This window comes from Balaenoptera ricei, chromosome 16 (genome assembly GCF_028023285.1).
Source record: "Balaenoptera ricei isolate mBalRic1 chromosome 16, mBalRic1.hap2, whole genome shotgun sequence".
Taxonomy (NCBI): Eukaryota; Metazoa; Chordata; class Mammalia; order Artiodactyla; family Balaenopteridae; genus Balaenoptera; species Balaenoptera ricei.
The window spans coordinates 39709138-39731709 of NC_082654.1; the positions used below are offsets into that span (position 1 = coordinate 39709138).

Sequence of the window (22572 nt, forward strand, 5' to 3'; positions counted from 1 at the left end):
CCAGTGTCCTTTAGCATTGCTTACAGTGGTTTAGGAGTGGTTTGGTATGATACGGAGAGTCCCTATAGGATCTCGGTCTGAGCACAGTCTTAGCACCTACTTCCCTTTCTCCTTTTTGACTCCCTTGTAGCTTCTGGTTCCGAGCTGTGGGCTGCTACTCCCGAGGCACTGATTGATTGGGAGAAGAGGGTCCTATGGCAGTAAGCCTCATATAGTCACCCAAAGACACAGAAAACATTTTGTATCTAACCCTTATAAATTATAGGGTCCCACATAGTCAGTTCTCTGCACAAAGTCACTTGAAAAGAAATCCACCAAGGAACTCAAAGTAATTACAAATAATTTCAAGCCTTCCTTGTATTTCCCAAAGAGCATAGAAGGGGATGCAATTTACACCACACACCCTCATTTCTCAAGTCCTCTATTGCAGCTCTAGACTGACATGGGGCTCTGAACTGATACCCTCAAACTCTTCTCCCATTCCTGGTTTGGGTAGCTTTTACTACTCTCTCCTGTCTTCCAGGTAATTATTTTCTCTCATAGAATCCTTGCTAATGTTTTCGTCATTCCTTTGTCTCTCATGTTTAGTCTCTCTCTACTTTTTCTCATAAAATTACCACCATCCCCCGCCCCCAAATCCAGGGATCCAACTGGCGAAGGAAGAAATGTCTTTACACCAATGTTTTTCAAAGAGCAAATAACAATCTATGAATGGCTTTATGAAATCAATTTCATAGGTTGTGATAAGCTTTAAAAAAGGAACTAAAAGAGATTGGAAAATAACATAATGCATGACACATAGGGTATAGTTTGTATTGTGAACTTTTGTTTTAGGATACATATCTTGATGTGTATTAAGTTATGATGAAAAATGTATTAATTACTCTATTTCTCAGTCCAAAAAGTTTGAAAAACTCTGCCTTAGAGGGTGTGGGCAGGGGGATGGAGAGTTGTAAGGTCAAGTCTCCCATTTTGGCCATCTGAAATGGCAGACAGTTCCTGACTTGGCAGTCCTGAGACACTCAGGTGGTTCCCTATGCACAGCATTTCTTCATCTCAACCCTGAAGGTCATGTCTGTTACCCCCAGAATGACACCAGCCCTGTGGCTCTCCAGCTTTCATCCCATAGCAGGGACAAGTTGGAGACAAAAGAAATTGTCCACAGGGTTCTTCTATTTATATCAACTAAGTCCTAATGCACACCAGGATTTCTAACTTTACAACTTTTTTTTTTTTAACCTATAGAGCATTGAGATAGCACATGCAAATATGAGACCAGGCAAAATCTTTATCAATAAAGGGAATGTGGATGGTGCACAGATCAATCGAAGCCCTTCTTCTTACCTTCGGAATCCACAGTCAGAGAGAGCAAGGTGAGGGTGCAATTATCGAGATAAAATCATGTGTTTCCTTTAGGAACCAGCAACAAAATCTAAGAACAGGGTTGTTACTTGATGGGTATGGTGAGATCCTGAAAGGGTATTAAAGCTGAAATAATTTAAAAACATGCTGATAATCTAAGACAAGCAGAAATAAAAAGAGAATGCAGGAGCACAGACCAGCCTATGCACACGTCTTCCCCCTTTGCTGGATGTGGGAGTCAGATGTGAATGTTTGAAGGACTCTGGGCTTTCAAAGAAGGCACAACTGTGGTCTCAGCTTTGTCACTTCCTAGTTGTGTAACCTTTAGAGATCCACTTAAATCTTAATTTAGGGGTTCTCTGCATCTCATCTGGAAAATAGAAAAATGTGCATAACATATATTTGTTCGACTAATGAATAACTCTTTTTATTACATTATTCAGAAGAAATTATTTTAGTTCAGGAGAATGTAGTATGAGAGAAGAGATAAAAGAATAAAGCAATTGGTGTGAAGAGCAAGACATAAAACTGGCATAACTGAATGGGACAACTAAGGAAGACCATTATTTTTTAATTTTTTATGTGATGAACGAGGTTTGTGACAGAAGAGAAGTACTTGGCTACTATGGCAGGGTAAAATAATATCGCAGTTCAACCTGACCACTTGACATTTCATATTTGTCTCTATATTTTTTAAAAGATTTCAAAGGAGTTGATTTTTAGAAAATATAATCTGATTTCCCTTGAAAGGACATAAAAGAACCCTTTAAATTGTAGGTCAGGAATGCTTTTGATTTTGCACATTCCCTGCTATTTTTAAGAGATTTCACTAAAATTTAATATGAGTAGATATTTCAAAGACAAATCCTTTTTTTAAGAAATAATATATGCTATATAATATTGCATATTTTACATAAAAATGTATATTTCATCTCCAGTTAGCTGACCTAATGCCCCTTTGCTCACAGTTGCAAATGATTTCTTTAGCTGAGAAATGAGATCCTGGATGCAGTTTGTAGAACCTACAGAGTGTCCGGGAGCCTTGCTTACTGAGAGTCATTTTGGTTTTGGTTTTTGCGTCAGCTTCTGCTCTGTCATACATGAGGGCCAGGCTCTAACCTAGAACTCACTGAGTTTCTCTGTTTTGCTGACTAGGTATTCTTCAAATACAGACAAGGAAATGGTACTCTTGAAAATGGTAGATTTGAACGGAGACGACCTGGGTCTTATCAGGTACTCTATTTACTTTAAAAAGAAAAAATTTCTGTTTGAATGATTTTCCTTAATTACAGGGGAGAAAAAGAGACCAGAATAGTGACAGCAGAGGCTGAGAATCAGCTGAGTGGTTGAGTCATATCTGGGGTCCAGCCATGGGCCCTCAGGCAACGTTCTCAGCATCCCACGGCTTAGTTCCTCACCTGTAAAACAGGGCTAATAAAAGGATTATGTGAATGAGGGATCTGGGTGAAGAAGTTTAGCATAGCGTCTGACATATGATAGGTTCAGTAAATGCTAGTGGTTATTACTGTATCAAGATCTCATATGGTGGTGGACGATGATCTCTTGGAAATGAGAAAACAATCTGACCAACCAGCAAGTGATTATGGGTTTGAGGTTATTTACCTAAAAGGATTAAGTCTAATGTAGGACAGTGCCAGTTAGTGATGAAAGCAGAACCGAGACCACCTAACGGAAGCAGATGAGGCAAAATTACAGCTTGGCACAGATTTTAGCTCCATTTTATACGTAAGAAAACACATGAATTTTGTTTTCTTTGACAAGAAGGCATTTGCATTCATATGTGATTTTGGTTGCTGCGATTGAACTGACTGAGGAATTGTCTGGGTGGGTAACAGTCCCAGACACCTTGACCCGTGGACTTCCAAATTGACACAGAAATGCCCTAAGGAAGCAGATGATAGCGTGTAGGTGCAAGAGTCAAATGGCTTGTGTTCATTCTGGGCTCTCATTCTTAGTGGCTGTGTGACTTTGGTCAAGTTACTTAACTGCTGCATCTCAGTTTTCTTACTCTAAAATTGAGTGATAAAATGAGTCCTTAAATATTGATAATAACTGTTCTTAAAGGTGGTAGGAGTCTGCCGGGGGATTATAAAATATCTGAGTGAAAGTTTCTATGTGAATAAAATTAAGTAAATTGAAAGTAATACGAGGTGAAGAAAAACATTGAAGACTGACCCACAGTTCAGATACTAGGGTTGGTCCTACAACTGGGTAGAGAACAGCATGGTGGTAAGGAGTTTGGGTTTTAGCATTTAGGTTTTAGATATAGGTTTTAGGACTTGGATTCAAGCCCCAGCTCTGCCCCTTACTAGCCCTGTGGCCTGGGGAAGGTAATTTATCTACTTGCACCTCAAGTATTTTGTTTGAAAATGGGAATAATGATACCTCATGGGATTGTTTGAAGATTAAATGAGATAGCGCATACAAAACTCTAGTTCTATGCCTGGCATAAAAAGAGTTTAATAATTTTAGCTACAAGGTAAGTAGTAGAATAACATTCTACCTCTTCTAAAAATGCCATTATTGGCATCTCAGAGTGCTTGAAATTCTTAGCATTGGTGTTACTTCTTTGGGGTTAAAGTGAGGTCACTAAAAATTCCCTGATAAAATAACTTTATTATGTGGGTTGATATAATAGGACTCATTCTTTGATTACAGTTAATTCATCTACTGATTAGTTGCCACCTAGCATTTAACTCAATAGACTTTCTAAATGTCAGGCATGCAACTGTGTGCTTGGGGTATATTATTATGAATAAAGCATAGTCCCTATCTTAGTTTTATAGGCTAGTGGGGTGATCTGGGCAGGAGACAGAGACAGACAGACAAGTAATCATAACATAGTCAGATGGCCATCAGTGCTGTCACCTGGGCATAAATAAATGCTGTGGGGATTTGGAGGTGGTAGCACTGAGCTCTACCTGGGAGCATAGTGGAAGGCTTCAAAAAGGAAATGACACTGAACTGGACCTGAAGGAGCCATGGGATTTCTCATGGAGCCATGAAAAAACTGCATTGTGAGGCCAGATTATGGGCTTAGGTCAAGGGGTGACTGAGAGATGAATCTAGAAAGGTAACCTAGCTCTCGATTTTGGAGCACTTTAATGGGGAATTTGGTTAGGAGACAGGATAAGGACATGTATGTATGACTAGTTAGAGAATTCCCAATTTGTTAGGAGAAGAAAGTGCCTTTTCCCTTATAGTTTCTACTTAACTCTTGGCTGAATGACTGAGACCATTCACGATTCCCTTTTTTAAAATTTTATTTTATTTTAAAATTTGTTTTTAACTTTATTGGATTATAGCTGATTTACAATGTTGTGTTAGTTTCAGGTGTACAGCAAAGTGATTCTGTTGTACATATACATATATTCATTCTTTTATTTTTTATTTTTTTAACATCTTTATTGGAGTATAATTGCCTTACAATGGTGTGTTAGTTTCTGCTGTATAACAAAGTGAATCAGCTATACATATACATATATCCCCATATCTCTTCCCTCTTGCGTCTCCCTCCCTCCCTCCCACTCTCCCTATCCCACCCCTCTAGGTGGTCACAGAGCACCGAGCTGATCTCCCTGTGCTACGGGGCCGCTTCCCACTAGCTATCTATTTTACATTTGGTAGTGTATATATGTCCATGCCACTCTCTCACTTTGATTTAGTTTCTGAATCATTGAAGAATGCCAAGAGGACACTCAAAATGTTATTTTTGGGACCAGATTCCCTTTGTTTCCTTGCATATAACTATATAACATATCTGGAAGTCCCAGGGTCAACTATCAAGGTTATAACAATGCTTTTCCATCTGCTGTGCTTAACAGCCTGCAATAACTTTCTGTTGTTTCTATAGCCGCCGTATATTATCCTTGATGAAATTGCCCCTGCAATTGCCTCTTGTTGCATAGGGATAATTGCTCTTTGAATACATTAAAAATGATCCAAAACATTAAGTCAAATCTGGGCTGCTAAGTAACTCAGCCACCATATGTAGGTACCTGCTGTTAGGCAGGATTCCAAGGTATGAGGAGTTTAGAAACAGAGAACCTCAGATTTGCAGAGCATGAAGATCATCAAAGTTTAAAGTTCAGCTGAGGCCTAGAAAGGTGATGCGACCTGCCCAATGTCACAGCCAAGACTATTCTCTTCACCCTGAAAACCATGTTGAAGTCCATAATTTATTCCTTGCTACTTGCCTTGTTGTTTTCATTTCTTCATTCAACAAGTCTGCACCAGGCACCTACTATGTGCCAGGCAGTGCTTTCCAGTCCTTGGAATGACGCATTTCCAGTAAATGGTCATAAAGTCAGGAGTCAAATACCTGTGTCTATGCTCCTTGAGCAAATCCTTTAAAATCTCTGAGACTCAGTTTCCACATTTCTCAAATGTAGATGTAACATCTCTCCACATAGAGATTATTATGCATTCTTTCATTTATTAAATATTGTGGAAGATGTGTGTCATGAACTGAACTAGTACTATACAGATACACTGAGAAAAAAATTGGTGTCCTAGTTGTGGTTCTTATAGAACTTATAGTCTACTGGTGGAGACAAAAGGTAATCATATAGTCATACAAATGCATGTATAATTATAATTGGGTTAACTGCTAAGAAAGGAAGGTATGAAGAGCTATCTTAAAGGGACTTGACCTGGTCAGGGAGATTGGGAAAGGCTTCCCTGAGGAAGAGACAATGGAACTGAAAACCAAAGGAAGGGTAAGAATTAACTGGCAAAATGGGGGGGGGGGGTAAAAAAGAACATTTAACACAGATGGGAAAACATGTGCAAAAGTCCTGTGGCCTGTTTGAGGTGCTGATAGGTCTGTGTGGCTGGAGTGCGAGGACAGTGGGACAGGGTGTTGTGAATTAAATTCAGAGGTAGAGATTAGATGCCATGATAAAGATTTGGGTCTCTAAACAAAGGGGAATAGAAAATCACTGAAGTGTTTTCAGCTGGGGTTGGGAGTTGAGGGCTCTTGAAGGGTTAGGAAGAGTAGTGACTTGAGGGATGAAAGAATTATGTGCATGAAACTATTCCATAATCCATCAAGTCCTCTACAGTTGTGAGGCCAACATTTGCCTCAGTTGATCTGTCTATAAGGAACATATTTCTTTTTGACTGATACTACTGTATGCAAAAACAGTAAATGATTTTTCTCCAGACGTGGAGAACACGTTTGGGATGTTCTGAATTAAAATATAAGCTGTGTGGCGGTCACAAAATTCACTTTGGGAGATTCTGGAAGGCACCTCAAAGAAGGCGTCTGTGGAGTGGAGTTCTGGGAGATCCTGATGTAGTAAGATGCTACGGAACGAAGAAACGATGAAGGGAGAAAACAAAACAGGTTTCAAGTATCTGTACCAAAAGACAAATCACAGGGGTGGGCAGATAATCTGAATGGCGGCTCTGGGTGGTGGACAGCCCCTTCTCACACAGTCTCCTTACTGCGGGCGGCTCTGGGAGTGGTAGCTGAGAACATTGACTCATTTCCTCAAGTGTGGTGCAGCGGGACAGGCTCTGTCTCACTTCTCTTCCCTTCTCCTATCTTCTCCCGTCTGCCAAGTTTCCTTTCTCAAGTTTGTAGGAGTGGCATGGACCCTCCTTTTTTTTTTTTTCTCACCTCATTACCCCTTTAGGAGTCAGTATGGCACGGCTTCTATTCGTCAGAGCTGTAAGGAAGGTCTGAGCAGGTTTTTGAATGATTTCTCTATTGTCTTCTGTTTTACACATTGTAAATCTTTTTATTTTTACAGAAAGGGGTTATCCTTTCAAGGCACATTTTCAGAAGACAACAAGGGGCAGTGATTTGTGCAACCTATTTGAATAATTTATGTACACACTTAGAAAAACCCAATTTATTAAACTAATTCATTCGAATGATACTTATGGAACTCAGTTTGAGGGGTGTGTGTGTGTATAAATCTTCTCTATGATTTCTGACTCTGACTTCCTGAATTATAATTTCTAACTGTTTATTCTCTATGGCTCTCTATTCTCCCCCCTACATTCTCTCCTCAGTGTACTTAACCCCACGCCGAGAGCAAATGTGGAAACCTCAGTGACTGCCTTTCACCAGCCATTCTTGACCTCTTCTCTTTTCTCCGTCTCATCATCATGTCTTTATAAATACCTTCTCCATTAGCCTTCGCTCTGGTTTGTGAAGCCCCACTCTGTTTCTACATCCTGAATTTCTCTTTCCTATTCTGTCTCTTCTAGGTTGTTGTGACGCCTGACGCTGTCTTCTTGCTCCAACTTTCCTACCAGCTTATTTGTGCTCTCCCTTTTCAGGGAAGTGTAGGCCTTGGTTATGTAATGAGTTTTCATTCTGTGTCCAGTCCGTCCCCATGTAAAGTGAAGGTGCTTAATAAGGGCTTTCTGATGATGAGGGTGATGAGAGTGGACAGATAGCAGAGATTAATCATACTTGTTAATTTAAATTGTCCCAAGTTTAGAAACCAAAGCTGTAAAAGCCAGCTGTCATTAACTGGCAGAAGACATTGGACTTACTTTCCAAAGTCAACCATGGTTAATATTCAGGTACATTTTCTTCTGCCCATTTTCCTATGTGGAATGTATGATAAGAAATAAACATGACTAAAAGGTCATTCTTTCAAGGTAGATGCTCTCTTGCTTTCATATACTATGGGTACTAGAAGCTTTAAAATACTATAAAAAATATTAACAATGTTATCTCCATGTATCTCAAGTGTTTTTTATTTGTTTTTGTAGTGATTCTCTTTATACCTAATAATAATTTTTTTGCCTCAAAAATCTATGTATTTTCAGTTAATATAGCTAACTCAGCTCTCTGTAGGTTAGAATATGCCATATATATTTTTTCTATCATTTTCTTTCAACTTTTATTTGTTCTTACATCTTGGAGATGTCTGTTATGAATATCATATAGCTTTATTTATTTGTTTTTTACTCTGACAATCTTCATCTTTTAATGAGTGAATTTAGTTTATTTTTATGAATTATGATTATTATATATCTGGACTTGTCTATATCTCTTCACTTTGCTATTTATCTCACTTTTTCAGTGCTTTTTATTCTTTTTGGGATTGATAGACTAAAAAAACTCTTTAAATGGAAAATTATAGTTTCCAAAGATGGTGGCAACAATAGCTCTTATCTTATGTATTCTATACAAAATGACCTTGCCAGTCCCCTTCAAGAGTGGAGATTTTTCCAGCCCTTGAAACTTGGCTAGCCCCGGGACCACTTTGATCAATAAAAGATGAGAGAAGTGACACTATGCCAGGGCTGGCAAAGTTGTTTTTTAATAGACTTTATTCTTTAGAGCAGTTTTAGATTCACAGCAAAATTAAAGTACAGAGATTTCCCATATACACTTGCCCCCAAACATGCACAGACGCTCATTATTAACACCTCCCACCAGAGCGGTACATTTGTTACCATCCATGAACCTACGTTGACAGGTCATTTTCACCCAGAGTCCATAATTTACATTAGAGTTCACTCTTGTTGTTGTACAGTGGTTTTTAAAAAATCTTCCTTTTGTTCATGTATTTCCTAAAATTTCTAAGGTGAACAAAAATAAAAATTTAAAATCATCTGGTAATCCTGGGCCTCAATAACTTCTAATATTTTGTTATATAGCCTTTCAGACCTTTACCTAATCATGTTTTTTTTTTTTTATTTTTTGAAAATGACACTTTATTGTATATACAATTTGGCAACTTTTTCATTTAGAATTACCTTATGAATATCTTTCAGTGCTACGTAGTATTTTTTATTTTTATTTTATTATTACTTTTTAACATCTTTATTGGAGTATAATTGCTTTACAATGGTGTGTTAGTTTCTGCTTTATAAAAAAGTGAATCAGCTATACATATACATATATCCCCATATCTCTTCCATCTTGCGTCTCCATCCCTATCCCACCCCTCTAGGTGGTCACAAAGCACCGAGCTGATCTCCCTGTGCCATGCAGCTGCTTCCCACTAGCTATCTATTTTACATTTGGTAGTATATATAAGTCCATACCACTCTCTCACTTCGTCCCAGCTTACCCTTTCCCCTCCCCGTGTCCTCAAGTCCATTCTCTACGTCTGCGTCTTTATTCCTGTCCTGCCCCTAGGTTCTTCAGAACAATTTTTTTTTTAGATTCCATATATATGTGTTAGCATATGGTATTTGTTTTTCTCCTTCTGACTTCACTCTGTATGACAGACTCTAGGTCCATCCACCTCACTACAAATAACTCAATTTCGTTTCTTTTTATGGCTGAGTATAGACATTTCTCCAACGAAGATATACAGGTTGCCAACAAACACATGAAGGAATGCTCAACATCATTAATCATCAGGGAAATGCAAATCAAAACTACAATGAGGTATCACCTCACACCGGTCAGAATGACCATCATCAAAAAATCTACAAACAGTAAATGCTGGAGAGGGTGTGGAGAAGAGGGAACCCTCTTGCACTGTTGATGGGAATGTAAATTGATACAGCCACTATGGAGAACAGTATGGAGGTTCCTTAAAAAACTAAAAACAGAACTACTATACGACCCAGCAATCCCACTACTGTGCATATACCCTGAGAAAACTATAATTCATAAAGAGTCATGTACCAAAATGTTCATTGCAGCTCTATTTACAATAGCCAGGGCATGGAAGCAACCTAAGTATCCATTGACAGATGAATGGATAAAGAAGATGTGGCACATATATACAGGGGAATATTACTCAGCCATAAAAAGAAACATAGTATTTTAAAAATCACCATTTTAAAATTGTTGTATAGTATTCCATTATATGTATGATAATGTACCAAACAAATCACCAATCATTTGACATTTCAGTTTATAGCTTTTTTCTATCATAAAGTGCACTGTGGTAAGCATTCATGAACAGATATATTGTATCTATTGCCAATGATTTCCCTAAGCTGAATTCCTAGAAGTGGGGTTGCTGCGCCAATAGAGGAATATTTATTATTACAACTTTTCTCATAAATTGCCAAATGGTCCTCTGGAAAACTTGCTGGTTTACACTGCTTCTACCCAAGCATGAATGGAGCATTGTTTCCTGTGCTCTTGCCAATTTTGGTATTTTCATGCTTTACAAATGTTGTTAAGTAATAGACGCAAAAAAGCCAAATCACTCTTGTTTTCCTTTCAATTTCTTCAGTTCCTGGGTAGTTAGGCTGAATTTAAAAAATATTCTTATTGGCTACTTCTTGTTTTACTTTTGTTGATTGCTTAATCATACTATTTAGGATGCAACAGTTTTGATTGCAGTAACTTAATGAACTTAATGGAATCCACCCAAACCAGATATCTCTCCAGTAACATTATTGCGAGGGTATTTTTGTTTTTTGGGGTTTTTTTCATCCAGGACTTTTGAAGATAACAAAATGAGTAGTTGAGAATGGACATCACTTCTCTTGAGCAGAGATGGTAGAAAGATTCTCCAGGATGCTGGCCACCAAGTTCACCTGTAACTTTAGAAGGGGTCCTCTCGCTACAGCTCATTGTTCTTCTCTAATCTGAGCAGTCTGGTCTGGAGTCATTGCTTCTGCTTGTTTCAAATTCAGGTTGCCCTTTGGGTAAAATTCCGGGCCTAATAACCCTTACAATATAACACGATGAAACACCCTTTGCTTTCCTTTTCCCAAAAGTCTGTAGTGGGGTGAGGCCAGGAGGATGGTAAGGCAGGTGAACAAGTGGTGTGTTAATTTGGTGTGTGTTAAGAGGTGTCCATTAATGCCAGGGGATGCAATAGACCATGAATTTCTAGTGGCTTAACACATTAAAGATTTTACTGTGCACATTTCCCACTCATGCAAAGTCTAATCAAAATTGGGTGGTCCTTCTTCACATATGTTATTGGCCAGATTCACATGCCCCACCCTGCCAGAGGGACTGGGAAAGAGAGGACACGGTGGTATTTTGTAAGCCCTCAAGTCTCTGCCACAAGAGGGCAGCGTTTCCTCATTTAATTATTTAAAGCTCATATTACATGGGGTGAATATACGTGTGTTGAATACACACATGCACACACATCATATATTTTAATATTGTGTTTACCTTATGAAACACACGTATACACAGGGCTTTGGATATCTTTTTCCCTTTTAGTCATCATCAGCACCAGCGGCAGCAGTATCAAAATCAGCATCAACATCATCAAAGTGATGATTTATTCCATTCTTAGCACAAACCAGTCTTTGTGCTAAGCACTTCAGATGTTTCTGTCCCTTTAATTGTCAAATGCCATGAGGTAGCTAATACTATTATCATTATGTTACAGATATGAATACTGAGTTTCAAATAGGTTAAGTAACTTGCGTCTGGTACCAGAGCTCTTAGCCACTAAGACATATGGCCTCTATAATAGTTTCTTAGGGTTTCCATAACAAAGCACTACAGAGTGGCTGGCTTAAAACAGCAGAAATTTATTCTCTCACAGGTCGAGAGGCCAGAAGTCTGAAATCAGGGTGTTGGCAGGCTTGGTTCCTTCTGGATGCTCTGAGGGAGAATCAGTTCCACGCCTTCCTCTTAGCTTCCGGTGGCTGTCAGCGATCCTTGGCTTGTAGATACATCACTCCGATCTCTGTCTTCATTTTCACATTGCCTACGTCTCTATCTCTGGGTGTCTCTCTGTCCCTTTCCTCTTGTTATGAGGACACTAGTCACTGGATTTTAGACCTAACCTAAGCCAGTATCATTTCACTTGATCTTTACCTTGTTTACACTCTAAAGACTATATGTCTAAATAAGGTCCCATTCTGAGGTTCTGGTAGATGTGAATTTTGGGGGGGACACTATTGAATCCACTACATCATCTTCTCTTGTATTTGTCCAAAGGGCTCCCATGTTATTACACATCTTCATGAACACTACCTTTGAATGGAGGTACAATATTCTCTCCCCCTATTGGTGGGCACTTAGGTTGGAGATGGCCACACCTAGCACATAGGACTTGGTGCACAGCACACAAAGGCGCTCCTTTCTCTGGGCTGACTAAGGTGCCTCGCTCGGGGAGCTGAGAGGGGGCTGGATTTCAGCCTCCACTTACCCCTTTGCCAGTCACCTTTGTGCAGAGCATGACCTCCATAAGAACAGGACGGCTCAGGTCTGAGAGAATGGAACCTGGGACGGGTTGTTATTGTTTTAGAATATTTAAGAAGCTCAATTCTGCATTTGGCTTTTCTGCTTCAGAATAGGAAGTACACAACGTCTGAATTGAAAGAGACACTAGAAAATGTCTCAGTGACACAGGAGAGAATAATTATACTATTCTGTATTAATTTGCTCTTTATTGATTCACAAAGCATCGTTGAAATCTATTTGTCAGTCTTAGGAAACAGGGATCTAGAAATTTTAACTAACTTTGCTCCTTATAATGATAAGATCTCAAATCTCTTGACTTTCCTCAGCACCTTGACTGCATCATGCTGACTCAAGTAGAGCCCTGCCCTAGCTGTGACATAATCATTATTTTAAAAAGTTTATTATCAAAGACATAGTCATCCTTTTATGTCTATATTCTAACTTCTTTTGAAACTACCTAAACCTTTCTTCCTCTCTCTTGAACTTTGCTTTGATGAATACTTTTTGACCAGATAAAATAAACTGTAAGTAAGCATTCTTAAATTAAAATGACCACTTTTCTGCCTATCTTTATAAATATTCATCTCTTACCAAAGTACTTTGGTTGCTGTGACAAACCTGATATTTTTATAGCATATATTTTAAAGGGCAGAGGAGGAAAAACAGTATCTTCTTATTCTGAAATACAAATAGCTTTTTTAAATACTTTTTTTTTCAGTTTTGTAAAGAAAAAATTCAATTAATTTTCTATGGCCTAAAATAAATGAAAATAAATAAATAAGAATTCAAGCCTATAGTCTAATTATAGACCAAAATTCGTAGCATTTGCTTTCTCCCAGATATTATTGTGGTTCCTTGATGGTAGAGAACACACCTGATTCCTCTCTATATTTCTTGGGGTTTAACATAAGGCCAACCACACACTTGGTAACTAATACATTCATATTGATTGAATGAATGGAGCAACCGCCATCTCTCCTTGCCCTCATCCATTCTGCTCTGGTCACGCTGACTATCCAGTCTCTGAACACACTGCACTCCTTCCCGTCTCCATACCTTTGCTACGAATGTCTTTTCTACAGTCATCCCCTTGCCACGTTCCTACTCATCTTTTTTTTTTTTTAATAGATCTTTATTGGGGTATAATTGCTTCACAATACTGTGTTAGTTTCTGCTGTACAACAAAGTGAAACAGCCATATGTATACATATATCCCCATGTCCCCTCCCTCTTGACTTACTCATCTTTTGAGACCCAGCTCAAATGTCACATCGTCTGTGAAGCATTTTTCAAGGGTGAGATGATGCCTGATGCATCTCTATGTCCCCAGTGTCCGGCACAGAGTCAGAGTTAACTAAATGTATATTGAATGAGCGATTGAATGAACAGAAGGGACAGAGCCTGCATCCCATAGCAGGTAAGAACATGGGCTTATGGTCTGACAAACCTGGATTCATAGTCCTGCTTCTTGACTTACAACTCTGTGACCTTGGTCATGTTACTTCATCAGTCTGAGGCTTTGTTTCCTTGGTTTGAAATGAGGATAAGGAAAGCATCTGACTCAAAGGGTTCTTGTGAGAATAAAATGAGAAACTATGTATAAAGTTTTTCACCCAATAAGTACTAAATGATAGTCTAACGTTGATAGAATTGTTCTGTGGGTTTCCTTTGATTGCACTGGAGAGGTTGCATCTGGCTGACCTCAGTGTGACCATGTTGGAAGTATTTTGGTTGGAGAGCTTTGGAACTGTCATGGCCACCACCTCATTTTCCTTCCAAACTAAATGGAATAAAACTACAAAAAAGCAGATTTCAACTGACTGGAAAGTACTAGTTGACTAGAATATCCCTTGGCACTTGAGTCTTAGGAGAAAGAGAAAAACCACAAAAAAGAAATGAATATAAGGGTTTTAAAACATATAGAAACCTTGCAAGTAACTTCTAGGGAATGACCTTAGAACTGCCTTCAATCCAAACTTCTGTACCTTTGCACAGTGGCAAATACACACCTTGGGGGCTGCATGCAGCCTATAGACTGGTGATTTGGTCTAACACTATTAAAAGAAAAAATTGAAATGGATGAAGGCAGTCAAAAAGTACTACAAACTTCCACTTATGAGCACTAGGGATATAATGTACAACATGATAAATATAATCAGTACAGCTATATATTATATATGAAAGCTCTTGAGTAAACCTTAAGAGTTCTTATCACAAAAATTTTTTTCTTACTTTAATTTTGTATCTGTATGAGACGACGGATGTGCACTAAACGTATTGTGATAATCATTTCATGATGTACGTAAGTCAAGTCACGCTGTACACCTTAAACTTATACAGTGCTGTATGTCAGTTATCTCAATGAAATTGGAAGGAAAAATTTTTCAATGGATGTCAGCATAACAAAAAACAATTATGGAAAATTCCAAATATATGCCAGTTTAGAGTGATTAGTCTAATGAATCTCCATGGAACAATTATCCACCTTCAATAATTAGCAATCTTCTGCCATTCTGTTTCATCCCTCCTCTCCTTTTTGTTTGTTTGTTTTGCTAGAGTATTTAAAAGCAAAAATACCAGATATCATTTTATTCATGAATATTTCAGTGTGTATCTCTACCAGATAAAAACTTAGACAAATATAACTACAGTCCATTATCATAATCAACAAAATTAAAAATAATTTCTTAATATGATCTAAAACCTAGTCTGTGTTCAGTTTTCCCTGATTGTATCAACAGTCTTTTTCCAGTTGTTTTGAGTCAGAATCCAAACAACAGTCCACAGACTACATTTGTTGGCTTTGTGTCTTAAGTCTCTTAACTTGTAACCATTCTTCTCCTTTGTTTCCATGCCATTTACTTCTTTAAGAATTTTTAAATCGATACATTTTCCCAAAACCGTGGATTTGTGGAAGATCTGGCAGCAGCGGCTTATGCTCCCATCAGGTAGCATTTGGCCGCAGCCCAGTAGAGGCTGTGGTCCTTAGACTATGCAAGTGCCTCCGCAATTCAATCCCTACTGTACCAACCAGCTTAACTCTTATGTTGCCTACCCAGCCCCCGTGGGTGTTGTGCTGGCCACCTCTGACCTACGTATACATCTGTTGGGTAACGAGAACTGAATACTGAATGATGACTTGAAGCCCCAAAACATCCCTAGTCATTAAGTCAATGTTCAGTTTTGTGTACCATATTACTTAGGTAGAAATGTTTTAAAAGCTTTCAGCGAAGAAAAATCAACAAAAGATTTTTAAAAATCCTACATTAGCTTGAAAATTTATTGATAGACATCTCTCTTTTCTTGAGTATTCTTGCTAATCTGCTTTACAGCCTTCTATCCTGTAAACACCTTTTTCACCTGTGTCGAGGTTTGATCCTACAAAGGCCACTGAACAAGGTGTCACAAGACCCAAACTTCAGCGTTGGTCCCCTATGACAAGTGGGCTTCCATATTGCTTCTCCGAGACACCTTGTGGGGCGCAGGTAATACCAGCCTGTCTTTCAGGGTTGTTGTGAAATTCAAATGAGATAACAGATGTGAAATTAACTTGTGAACTCTATAGCTCTACACTTAAACAAGGTATTACTATGCATAAGGATATACTGAATTATGCATAACATCCTCTTTCACACCCCTGTGCATTTACTCTGCTGTTCTTTCTCTCTGGAATGCCTTTAAGAATTAATTGCTAGTCATCTGTGGTCCCCAAACACTTTATGCCTCCTTATTTATAACATTTGTCACACTGTATCAAAGCCATTTGTTTACATCTTTGTCTTCTGCAAGATTCTAGAGTAAATTGCAATTTATTCAGTACTCGGCACACAGCTGACTCTCAGTAAATGTCTACTGAATTGGATAGGATTGATTTGAATAATTATTATGTGTGTACCTGTCTTGAAGGATAAAGTCTATGTCGATACAATTCTTTAGGTATATCACCTGGTAACTAACCAGTACTGGCTCTTGTTAAAAGCTTATGATGAAGATGACAATGATGAAATATTTTTAATTTAAGTAAGTGGTCAGATTTCTTGAGTATATTATTAGTAACTTAAGCTTCGTTAACAATGAAAGAACCTAAATGTTTTGATAGAATGCCTATCATCAAAAGAATTTTTTTTTTTTTTTCACAGCTGGAGAAAACTTAAGCTCCCAGTCATCATTTTTCACCCCAGTTATCTGGTTCTCTTCATTAACTTAGGGCTTCCTGTTCTTTTACAGCTGGTTTGCCGTCCACCCAGTCAGCATGAACAATAGCAATCATCTTGTAAATAGCGACAATGTGGGCTATGCTTCTTACCTTTTTGAGCAAGAGAAGAACAAAGGATATCTACCTGGAGAGGTGAGAATTTATGTCATTGAAAGCTTCATCTTAATTCATTGAGTATCATCATTCATTCAATGTTCAGAATAGCTGATTCAATCTTCAGAGGAAAGTGTCATCATGGATGCCACATACTGACATGCTTGGCTAGAAAGAATCCTCCATCCTCCCTAAGAAAAATTTTAAGTGACTGTTAGCTTTGTGTCAAATACTACTGATGTGATGACTTCATAAAGTTACAGTTAGTTGGATAAGGAAGGGCAAATTACTATATAATAGTTTTTGCCATATATAATTTTTGATTAACTTGGAAATATGATAAACTGTGTTGTGTTTATATCTCTTGTTTTCAGAGATATAAAATTATTAAGCACCTTCTTAATGGTATAGGAATCTGAATGAGGACAGGGAATGAGTCCTTTTCTGTGGTCCAGACTTCCTTCTTAATTTCCTTTCAAGAGATTTCTACTTTCCTGCAATATGGCCTAAGTCAGAGACGACCCTAATCCATTAGACTTGTCTTTGTAACTTTGAAATTCAGTGAGTGATGGGATCAGAGTTGGGGGTGTCCAGGAACCCAGTCCATGTACTCCAGGAAACTCGTCAGCTTTGTGTAAATTACTGACTGCAGATATTTGGTGAGGAAGGACCCTGCTCTGCTTGACCCCAGCATCTAACCCCTAATTGCAGAAGAATATATGATGGGATGAGAACTCCAGGCCCTTGCCTAGAATAAGTGTTCTGTTACAAAGATATCGGGTTGGCCAAAAAGTTCGTTCAGGTTTTTCTGTGCGATGTTATGGGAATATTAGCCCGTGAACATCTGGTCTGATTTTTTAGCTCCTTTGTTCACAAATCTCTATTTTTTTCATTTTAGCCTGTGTTTTAGGGAAAAGAAAGGAGTTTCCCATTATCTTTTTAGTATAAAAAAAGACACATAATCTCCTATACTTGATTATCTCTTTCCCTAAGAAAATTTAAGAATTTAAGGTAGAATGGTAGACCAGTTGGTTGAGGTTAAGGTCTTGCCCTACTCTAAAAGGTTTTGTGTTGTTATTTCAGGTTGAAGAGATAGAGAAAATATACACAGAGGGCACGTCTGGGTGGTGGAGGCTATATTTAGGTTCAGTTGTGCAACAGAAAAATCTGGATGGGCTCTTCACTTTTTAAACCAATAGGCTATTTTTTTTTTTTTTTTTTTTTTTTTAAATTATTTATTTATTTATTTATTTTTGGCTGCGTTGGGTCTTCGTTTCTGTACGTGGGCTTTCTCTAGTTGTGGCAAGTGGGGGCCACTCTTCATCGCGGTGCGCGGGCCTCTCACTATCGCGGCCTCTCTTGTTGTGGAGCACAAGCTCCAGACGCGCAGGCTCAGTAGTTGTGGCTCACGGGCCCAGTTGCTCCGTGGCATGTGGGATCTTCCCAGACCAGGGCTCGAACCTGTGTCCCCTGCATTGGCAGGCAGATTCTCAACCACTGCGCCACCAGGGAAGGCTATTTATTTTTAAAGGGAAAATGGATCTCTGAGCTCCAGACACTGGGTTGATGGGTCAGCATTTTATAACTCGTTGTACACTGTACTTTTTGTCAAAATGTTGCTGTTTGAGACACAAATATGAAGCTCTCCTACTTGAAATAGCTTTATTGATAACTGGAATATCACGAGTAATAATACGTATGCTGACTGCAATGTGAGCCTTTTCAGAAATAAAAAATTCTCTCAGAATATTGTACATCCTCCTTTTGTCGTATGCAAACGATTTTGAATAGTTCACCAGAGTGGGTTGAATGTTTGCCTTTTTAATGAACTCATTGTGGTAAATAAGAAAGAATAGACCTTTCTCACCTTTGGGGATGACCCACACTCTGTCTGTGGAATGTGCTTCTCTCTAAATAAATCCACTTCTTACCTATCACTTTGTCCCTCACTGAATTCTTTCTGCGATGAGACATCAAGAACCTGAGCTTCATTAAGTCCTGAAACCAGTTGTTCTACAGGAACTGAGACCCCCACTCAGGTGGAGGATGGCGACTACCTGCTGAGCACAAGCACTAGACCCCAGACTGTTTGGAACCGGAAAGTTGATGATGAAGATTCCTAAAACACCACACTGTTACTTCACAACGTATCAATGAGAAGAAAGTCATGAATCCTGCAGCCTTCACCCCCAAATGTTGCCTAAAAATGCTCCCCTGAAAGCCATTGGGGAGTTTGGGTCTTTTGAGCATGAGCTGCCTGTTCTCCTTGCTTGGCTCTGAAATAAACCTTTCTCTGCCCCCCCCCCCCCAAAAAAAGAAAGAATAAAAGGCAACTGGATGTTTCTTTTGGCAGGGACCGTATGTAGCAGCTTTTGCTTCATCGAACCTGGGAGATGTGTCCCCCAATATTCTTGGCCCGCATTGCATCAACACGGGAGAGTCTTGTGATAATGCCAATAGCACTTGTCCCATTGGTGGGGTAGGTAATAATGACATGAGATCTGTTTTTGCATCTTGAGTACATTTTACGTTTAACTATTCAACATTCATTTACAATTATGTTCTCCTCAAGTATACTCTGGCCTACTTACTGCTAGCATTTGCTCTTCTCAAAAGCACCTACTAAATTTTGATTGGGTAAAATTGTAGTTTTCCATTTGATTCTTAAATTTTTTGAATGGTAAGACAATTTAGTAAATGTCAGAGATTAAATATCCTTCCCCCAAATTGGACAGCCTGAAACATTTTTCCTTGGCATTTCTGAAGTCACAATTTAGTACAAAAACTGCCTGCCTGAGACATTTCTCAGTGATTATAAAGTCTATAGGGTTTTCTAAAAATACAAGGTCAAAATTCTTTTTCCTTTCTTATAAATTACAAACAAACAAAACAATCTTGGTGTAAAAACTCAAACCACATGGGAAGCATAAAGAGCAGTAAAAAGTGAAAGTCCCTGTTCACCTCCTTCCCCTCTACTCTCTCCCTTTCCCCAAAGTTACCACTCTCACACCTCTTCATGTGTTTATTCGTTCATGAACAACATTTTATAACTTATTTATTGATTTTTTTATTGGTATAGGATTTGAGTTTTCTACCTAATTTGTCTTAAAAAAATCTCTTTGTGACTATATACAATTCTATGTGATAAGTTTTAAAGGCAACAAGTAAGGCTGTCCTCCCATCTTCACTTAGATTTTTGCAACTTTGACATGAGCAGCAGATTCTAGCTTCTAGGTTCTTATTCTTTGCAACTTTGACATGAGCAGCAGATTCTAGCTTCTAGGTTCTTATTCTTATTTATAGAGTATTTCACCTGTGATATTGCTTTTATTAAACACTATTTCTGGGCTATTTATTTTATCCCAGTCAACCGCACTCAATGAGAAATATAGTTTTAACAATTATACTTTTCCATTGTATATTACTGTTTTTATATAGAAAGTCTTCATACACCAGAAACTAACATAACATTGTAAATCAACTACACTTCAATGAAAAAAAGTCTTTGTTACTGTTCACTTCCAAAATTTTTACACACCATTCATTCACATTAGATTTGAGGATTACTTGTTAAATTCCAAAATTCACAGATGAAATGGTTAAATAAATTATAATACTTATTTGCAATAGAATATTATGCATCAACCTCATGTCTTATGTTGGAATACTTAATGTGGGAAAGAGCCCATAATACTAAGGAATTCAGGGTTTAGTATTGCATATTCATCATGACTGCAGTTTTGAGAATAAATGTATCATAGTAAAAAGACAAAATGAAACACACTGATATGTTAACCACGATTTTCTCTTTTTGGCACTATTATAGGCAGTTTTCTATTTTTTGTTCATTATTTTAATTCTATTTATACTTTTTAATACTTATTCTACAATAAGTATAGTTTACTTCATAATCAGCAAAAATTACAGCAAAATCATACCCCCTTCCACAACACAATTCAGTTTCTCTTTGTTTCCCTTCGTGTTGTATTAGCTTCCCTCATGTCTGCAAGATGCCAGTCATCAGTGAGGAAGGTGTGTGCTTTTTTCTCTCATACCCAGTAGGAGAGAGAGAGAGCCTCTCTTCCAACCACGGAATAAGAATTCTCTTTAGTCTGACTGTCAGTTTATGTCACATGTCCATCCCTGGACCAAAACAGTTGCTGGAGAAATGGTATGTGTTGATTGGCTTAAGCTGGGTTCCTGACCAATCTTTGGCAAAGCCTAGGGAATTTCCACGATCGCCTTAGACTTATTTGGAATGAGGAATGGGATCACTGCGAGGAGAGAGATGGCTTTCTGAACAAAGTCAGGATACGCTTGAGCAAAAGAGGGAAATGGACAAATGTTGCCGTGTCTTCTGCTTTAATGTGGTTTCTTTAAAAACAAGTTTTTAAATTTAGAAAATAGCTTTAATGTTTTTTAGAAAAATGATATATGGTTGTTAAAAATACACACAATATTGAAAAGTTCAGAAAATAAAACTTATGTCAAGGAGCACCCCTTCATCCCACAATTAACCTGTGAAAATTTTAATAAACATCCTTCCAGACAACTTTTTATGCACCTGTACACATATATATGTACAATTTTACATAGATGGGATCATATTGTAATGCTGTTCTATACCCTGCTTCCTTATTTCCAGTAAATATAATTTAAAACATTATTTAAACTAACTTTGTAATTTTTTAATTTTAAGTACCATAATTTGGTTAACCAATCCCCTACTGATGAGTATTTTCTTTCCTTTCCTGCTTTTCTCCTCACACCCTCTCTCCCTTCTTATTTTCTTCCTTCGTATAAGCATGCTATGGTCACTATGCTTGTCATATATTTTTTCACATGTGTGAGTTTCACCTTAGGACAAATTCTTAAAAGTGAGTTTGTTCTTTTTTTTCAAAGCACCTCTAATATACTCTACACATTGCTCAAATGCTCTCAATCATGTTTCTACCCACAGTGCATGAGTGACACTTTCCCCAAACTCTCCCCACCAGCAGGTTTGTCAATCTTTCAATTTTTTCCAGCACAAATGTGAAGAGTTCTCTCTTCGTAGTTTAAATTTATAGTGAATTATTCATTAAGACTGAACATATTATAATGTTGAATGGCCACTTACATTTACATTTTGTGTGTGTGTGTGTGAATTACCTATTTCATCTGTATCCATGGTGTTATCCATTAGGATGCTTTTTTTTTTTGCTTTTATTTTTTTCCAGCTTTATTGGGATATATTGACATCCAACACTGTCTAAGTTTAAGGTATACAATGTGATGATTTTTACTACAAATAAGAGAATACCCAACTCAATATGAATGAATCAAAATGTATTAATAAGGGTATTTTTTTTCTTGCTGACTTTTTAAAGCTCCTAATATATTAAAGTATTAGTTTGTCATAAACTGTGCAAATTCATCCCTCAACACCCCATTTATCAGTTATCTTTCAGTCTTACTTATGTTTTCCCCCCCGATATGGATGTTTAAAATGTTTAAACTGTCAAACTGTGTTCCATATAATTTTTAGAAGGGCCTTTCACATCGTCAGACTTTAGAATATATTCATCCATATTTTCTTTTAATACATTTTGGGTGCCATTTATAATATTTAAGTATCCGATCATTTGCAAATTTTTCTGGTGTAAGAAGTAAAATATAGAGCCAGATGTATTTACTGATTTTTTTCCAGAGGGTCAGCTAGTTGTTCCAATATAATTTTAACTGAGTTTTAATTGAAGGCAATCATGAGCAAGTGCCATAGGCAGGAACCAGCAAAGAGAAAGATGTG

General features: G+C 37.8%; 1 protein-coding gene across 1 annotated transcript in view; it reads left to right on the forward strand.

Annotated features, from left to right (window-relative positions):
* ASAH2 (N-acylsphingosine amidohydrolase 2) overlaps positions 1-22572 on the forward strand; it is an 80727-nt gene that overhangs the window by 16758 nt on the left and 41397 nt on the right. Inside the window, exons 7-10 of the mRNA XM_059899815.1 lie at positions 1246-1373; positions 2518-2595; positions 16703-16823; positions 19138-19263. Of these exons, the coding sequence (XP_059755798.1) occupies positions 1246-1373; positions 2518-2595; positions 16703-16823; positions 19138-19263 (453 nt within the window). The remainder of the gene's footprint in view (positions 1-1245; positions 1374-2517; positions 2596-16702; positions 16824-19137; positions 19264-22572) is intronic.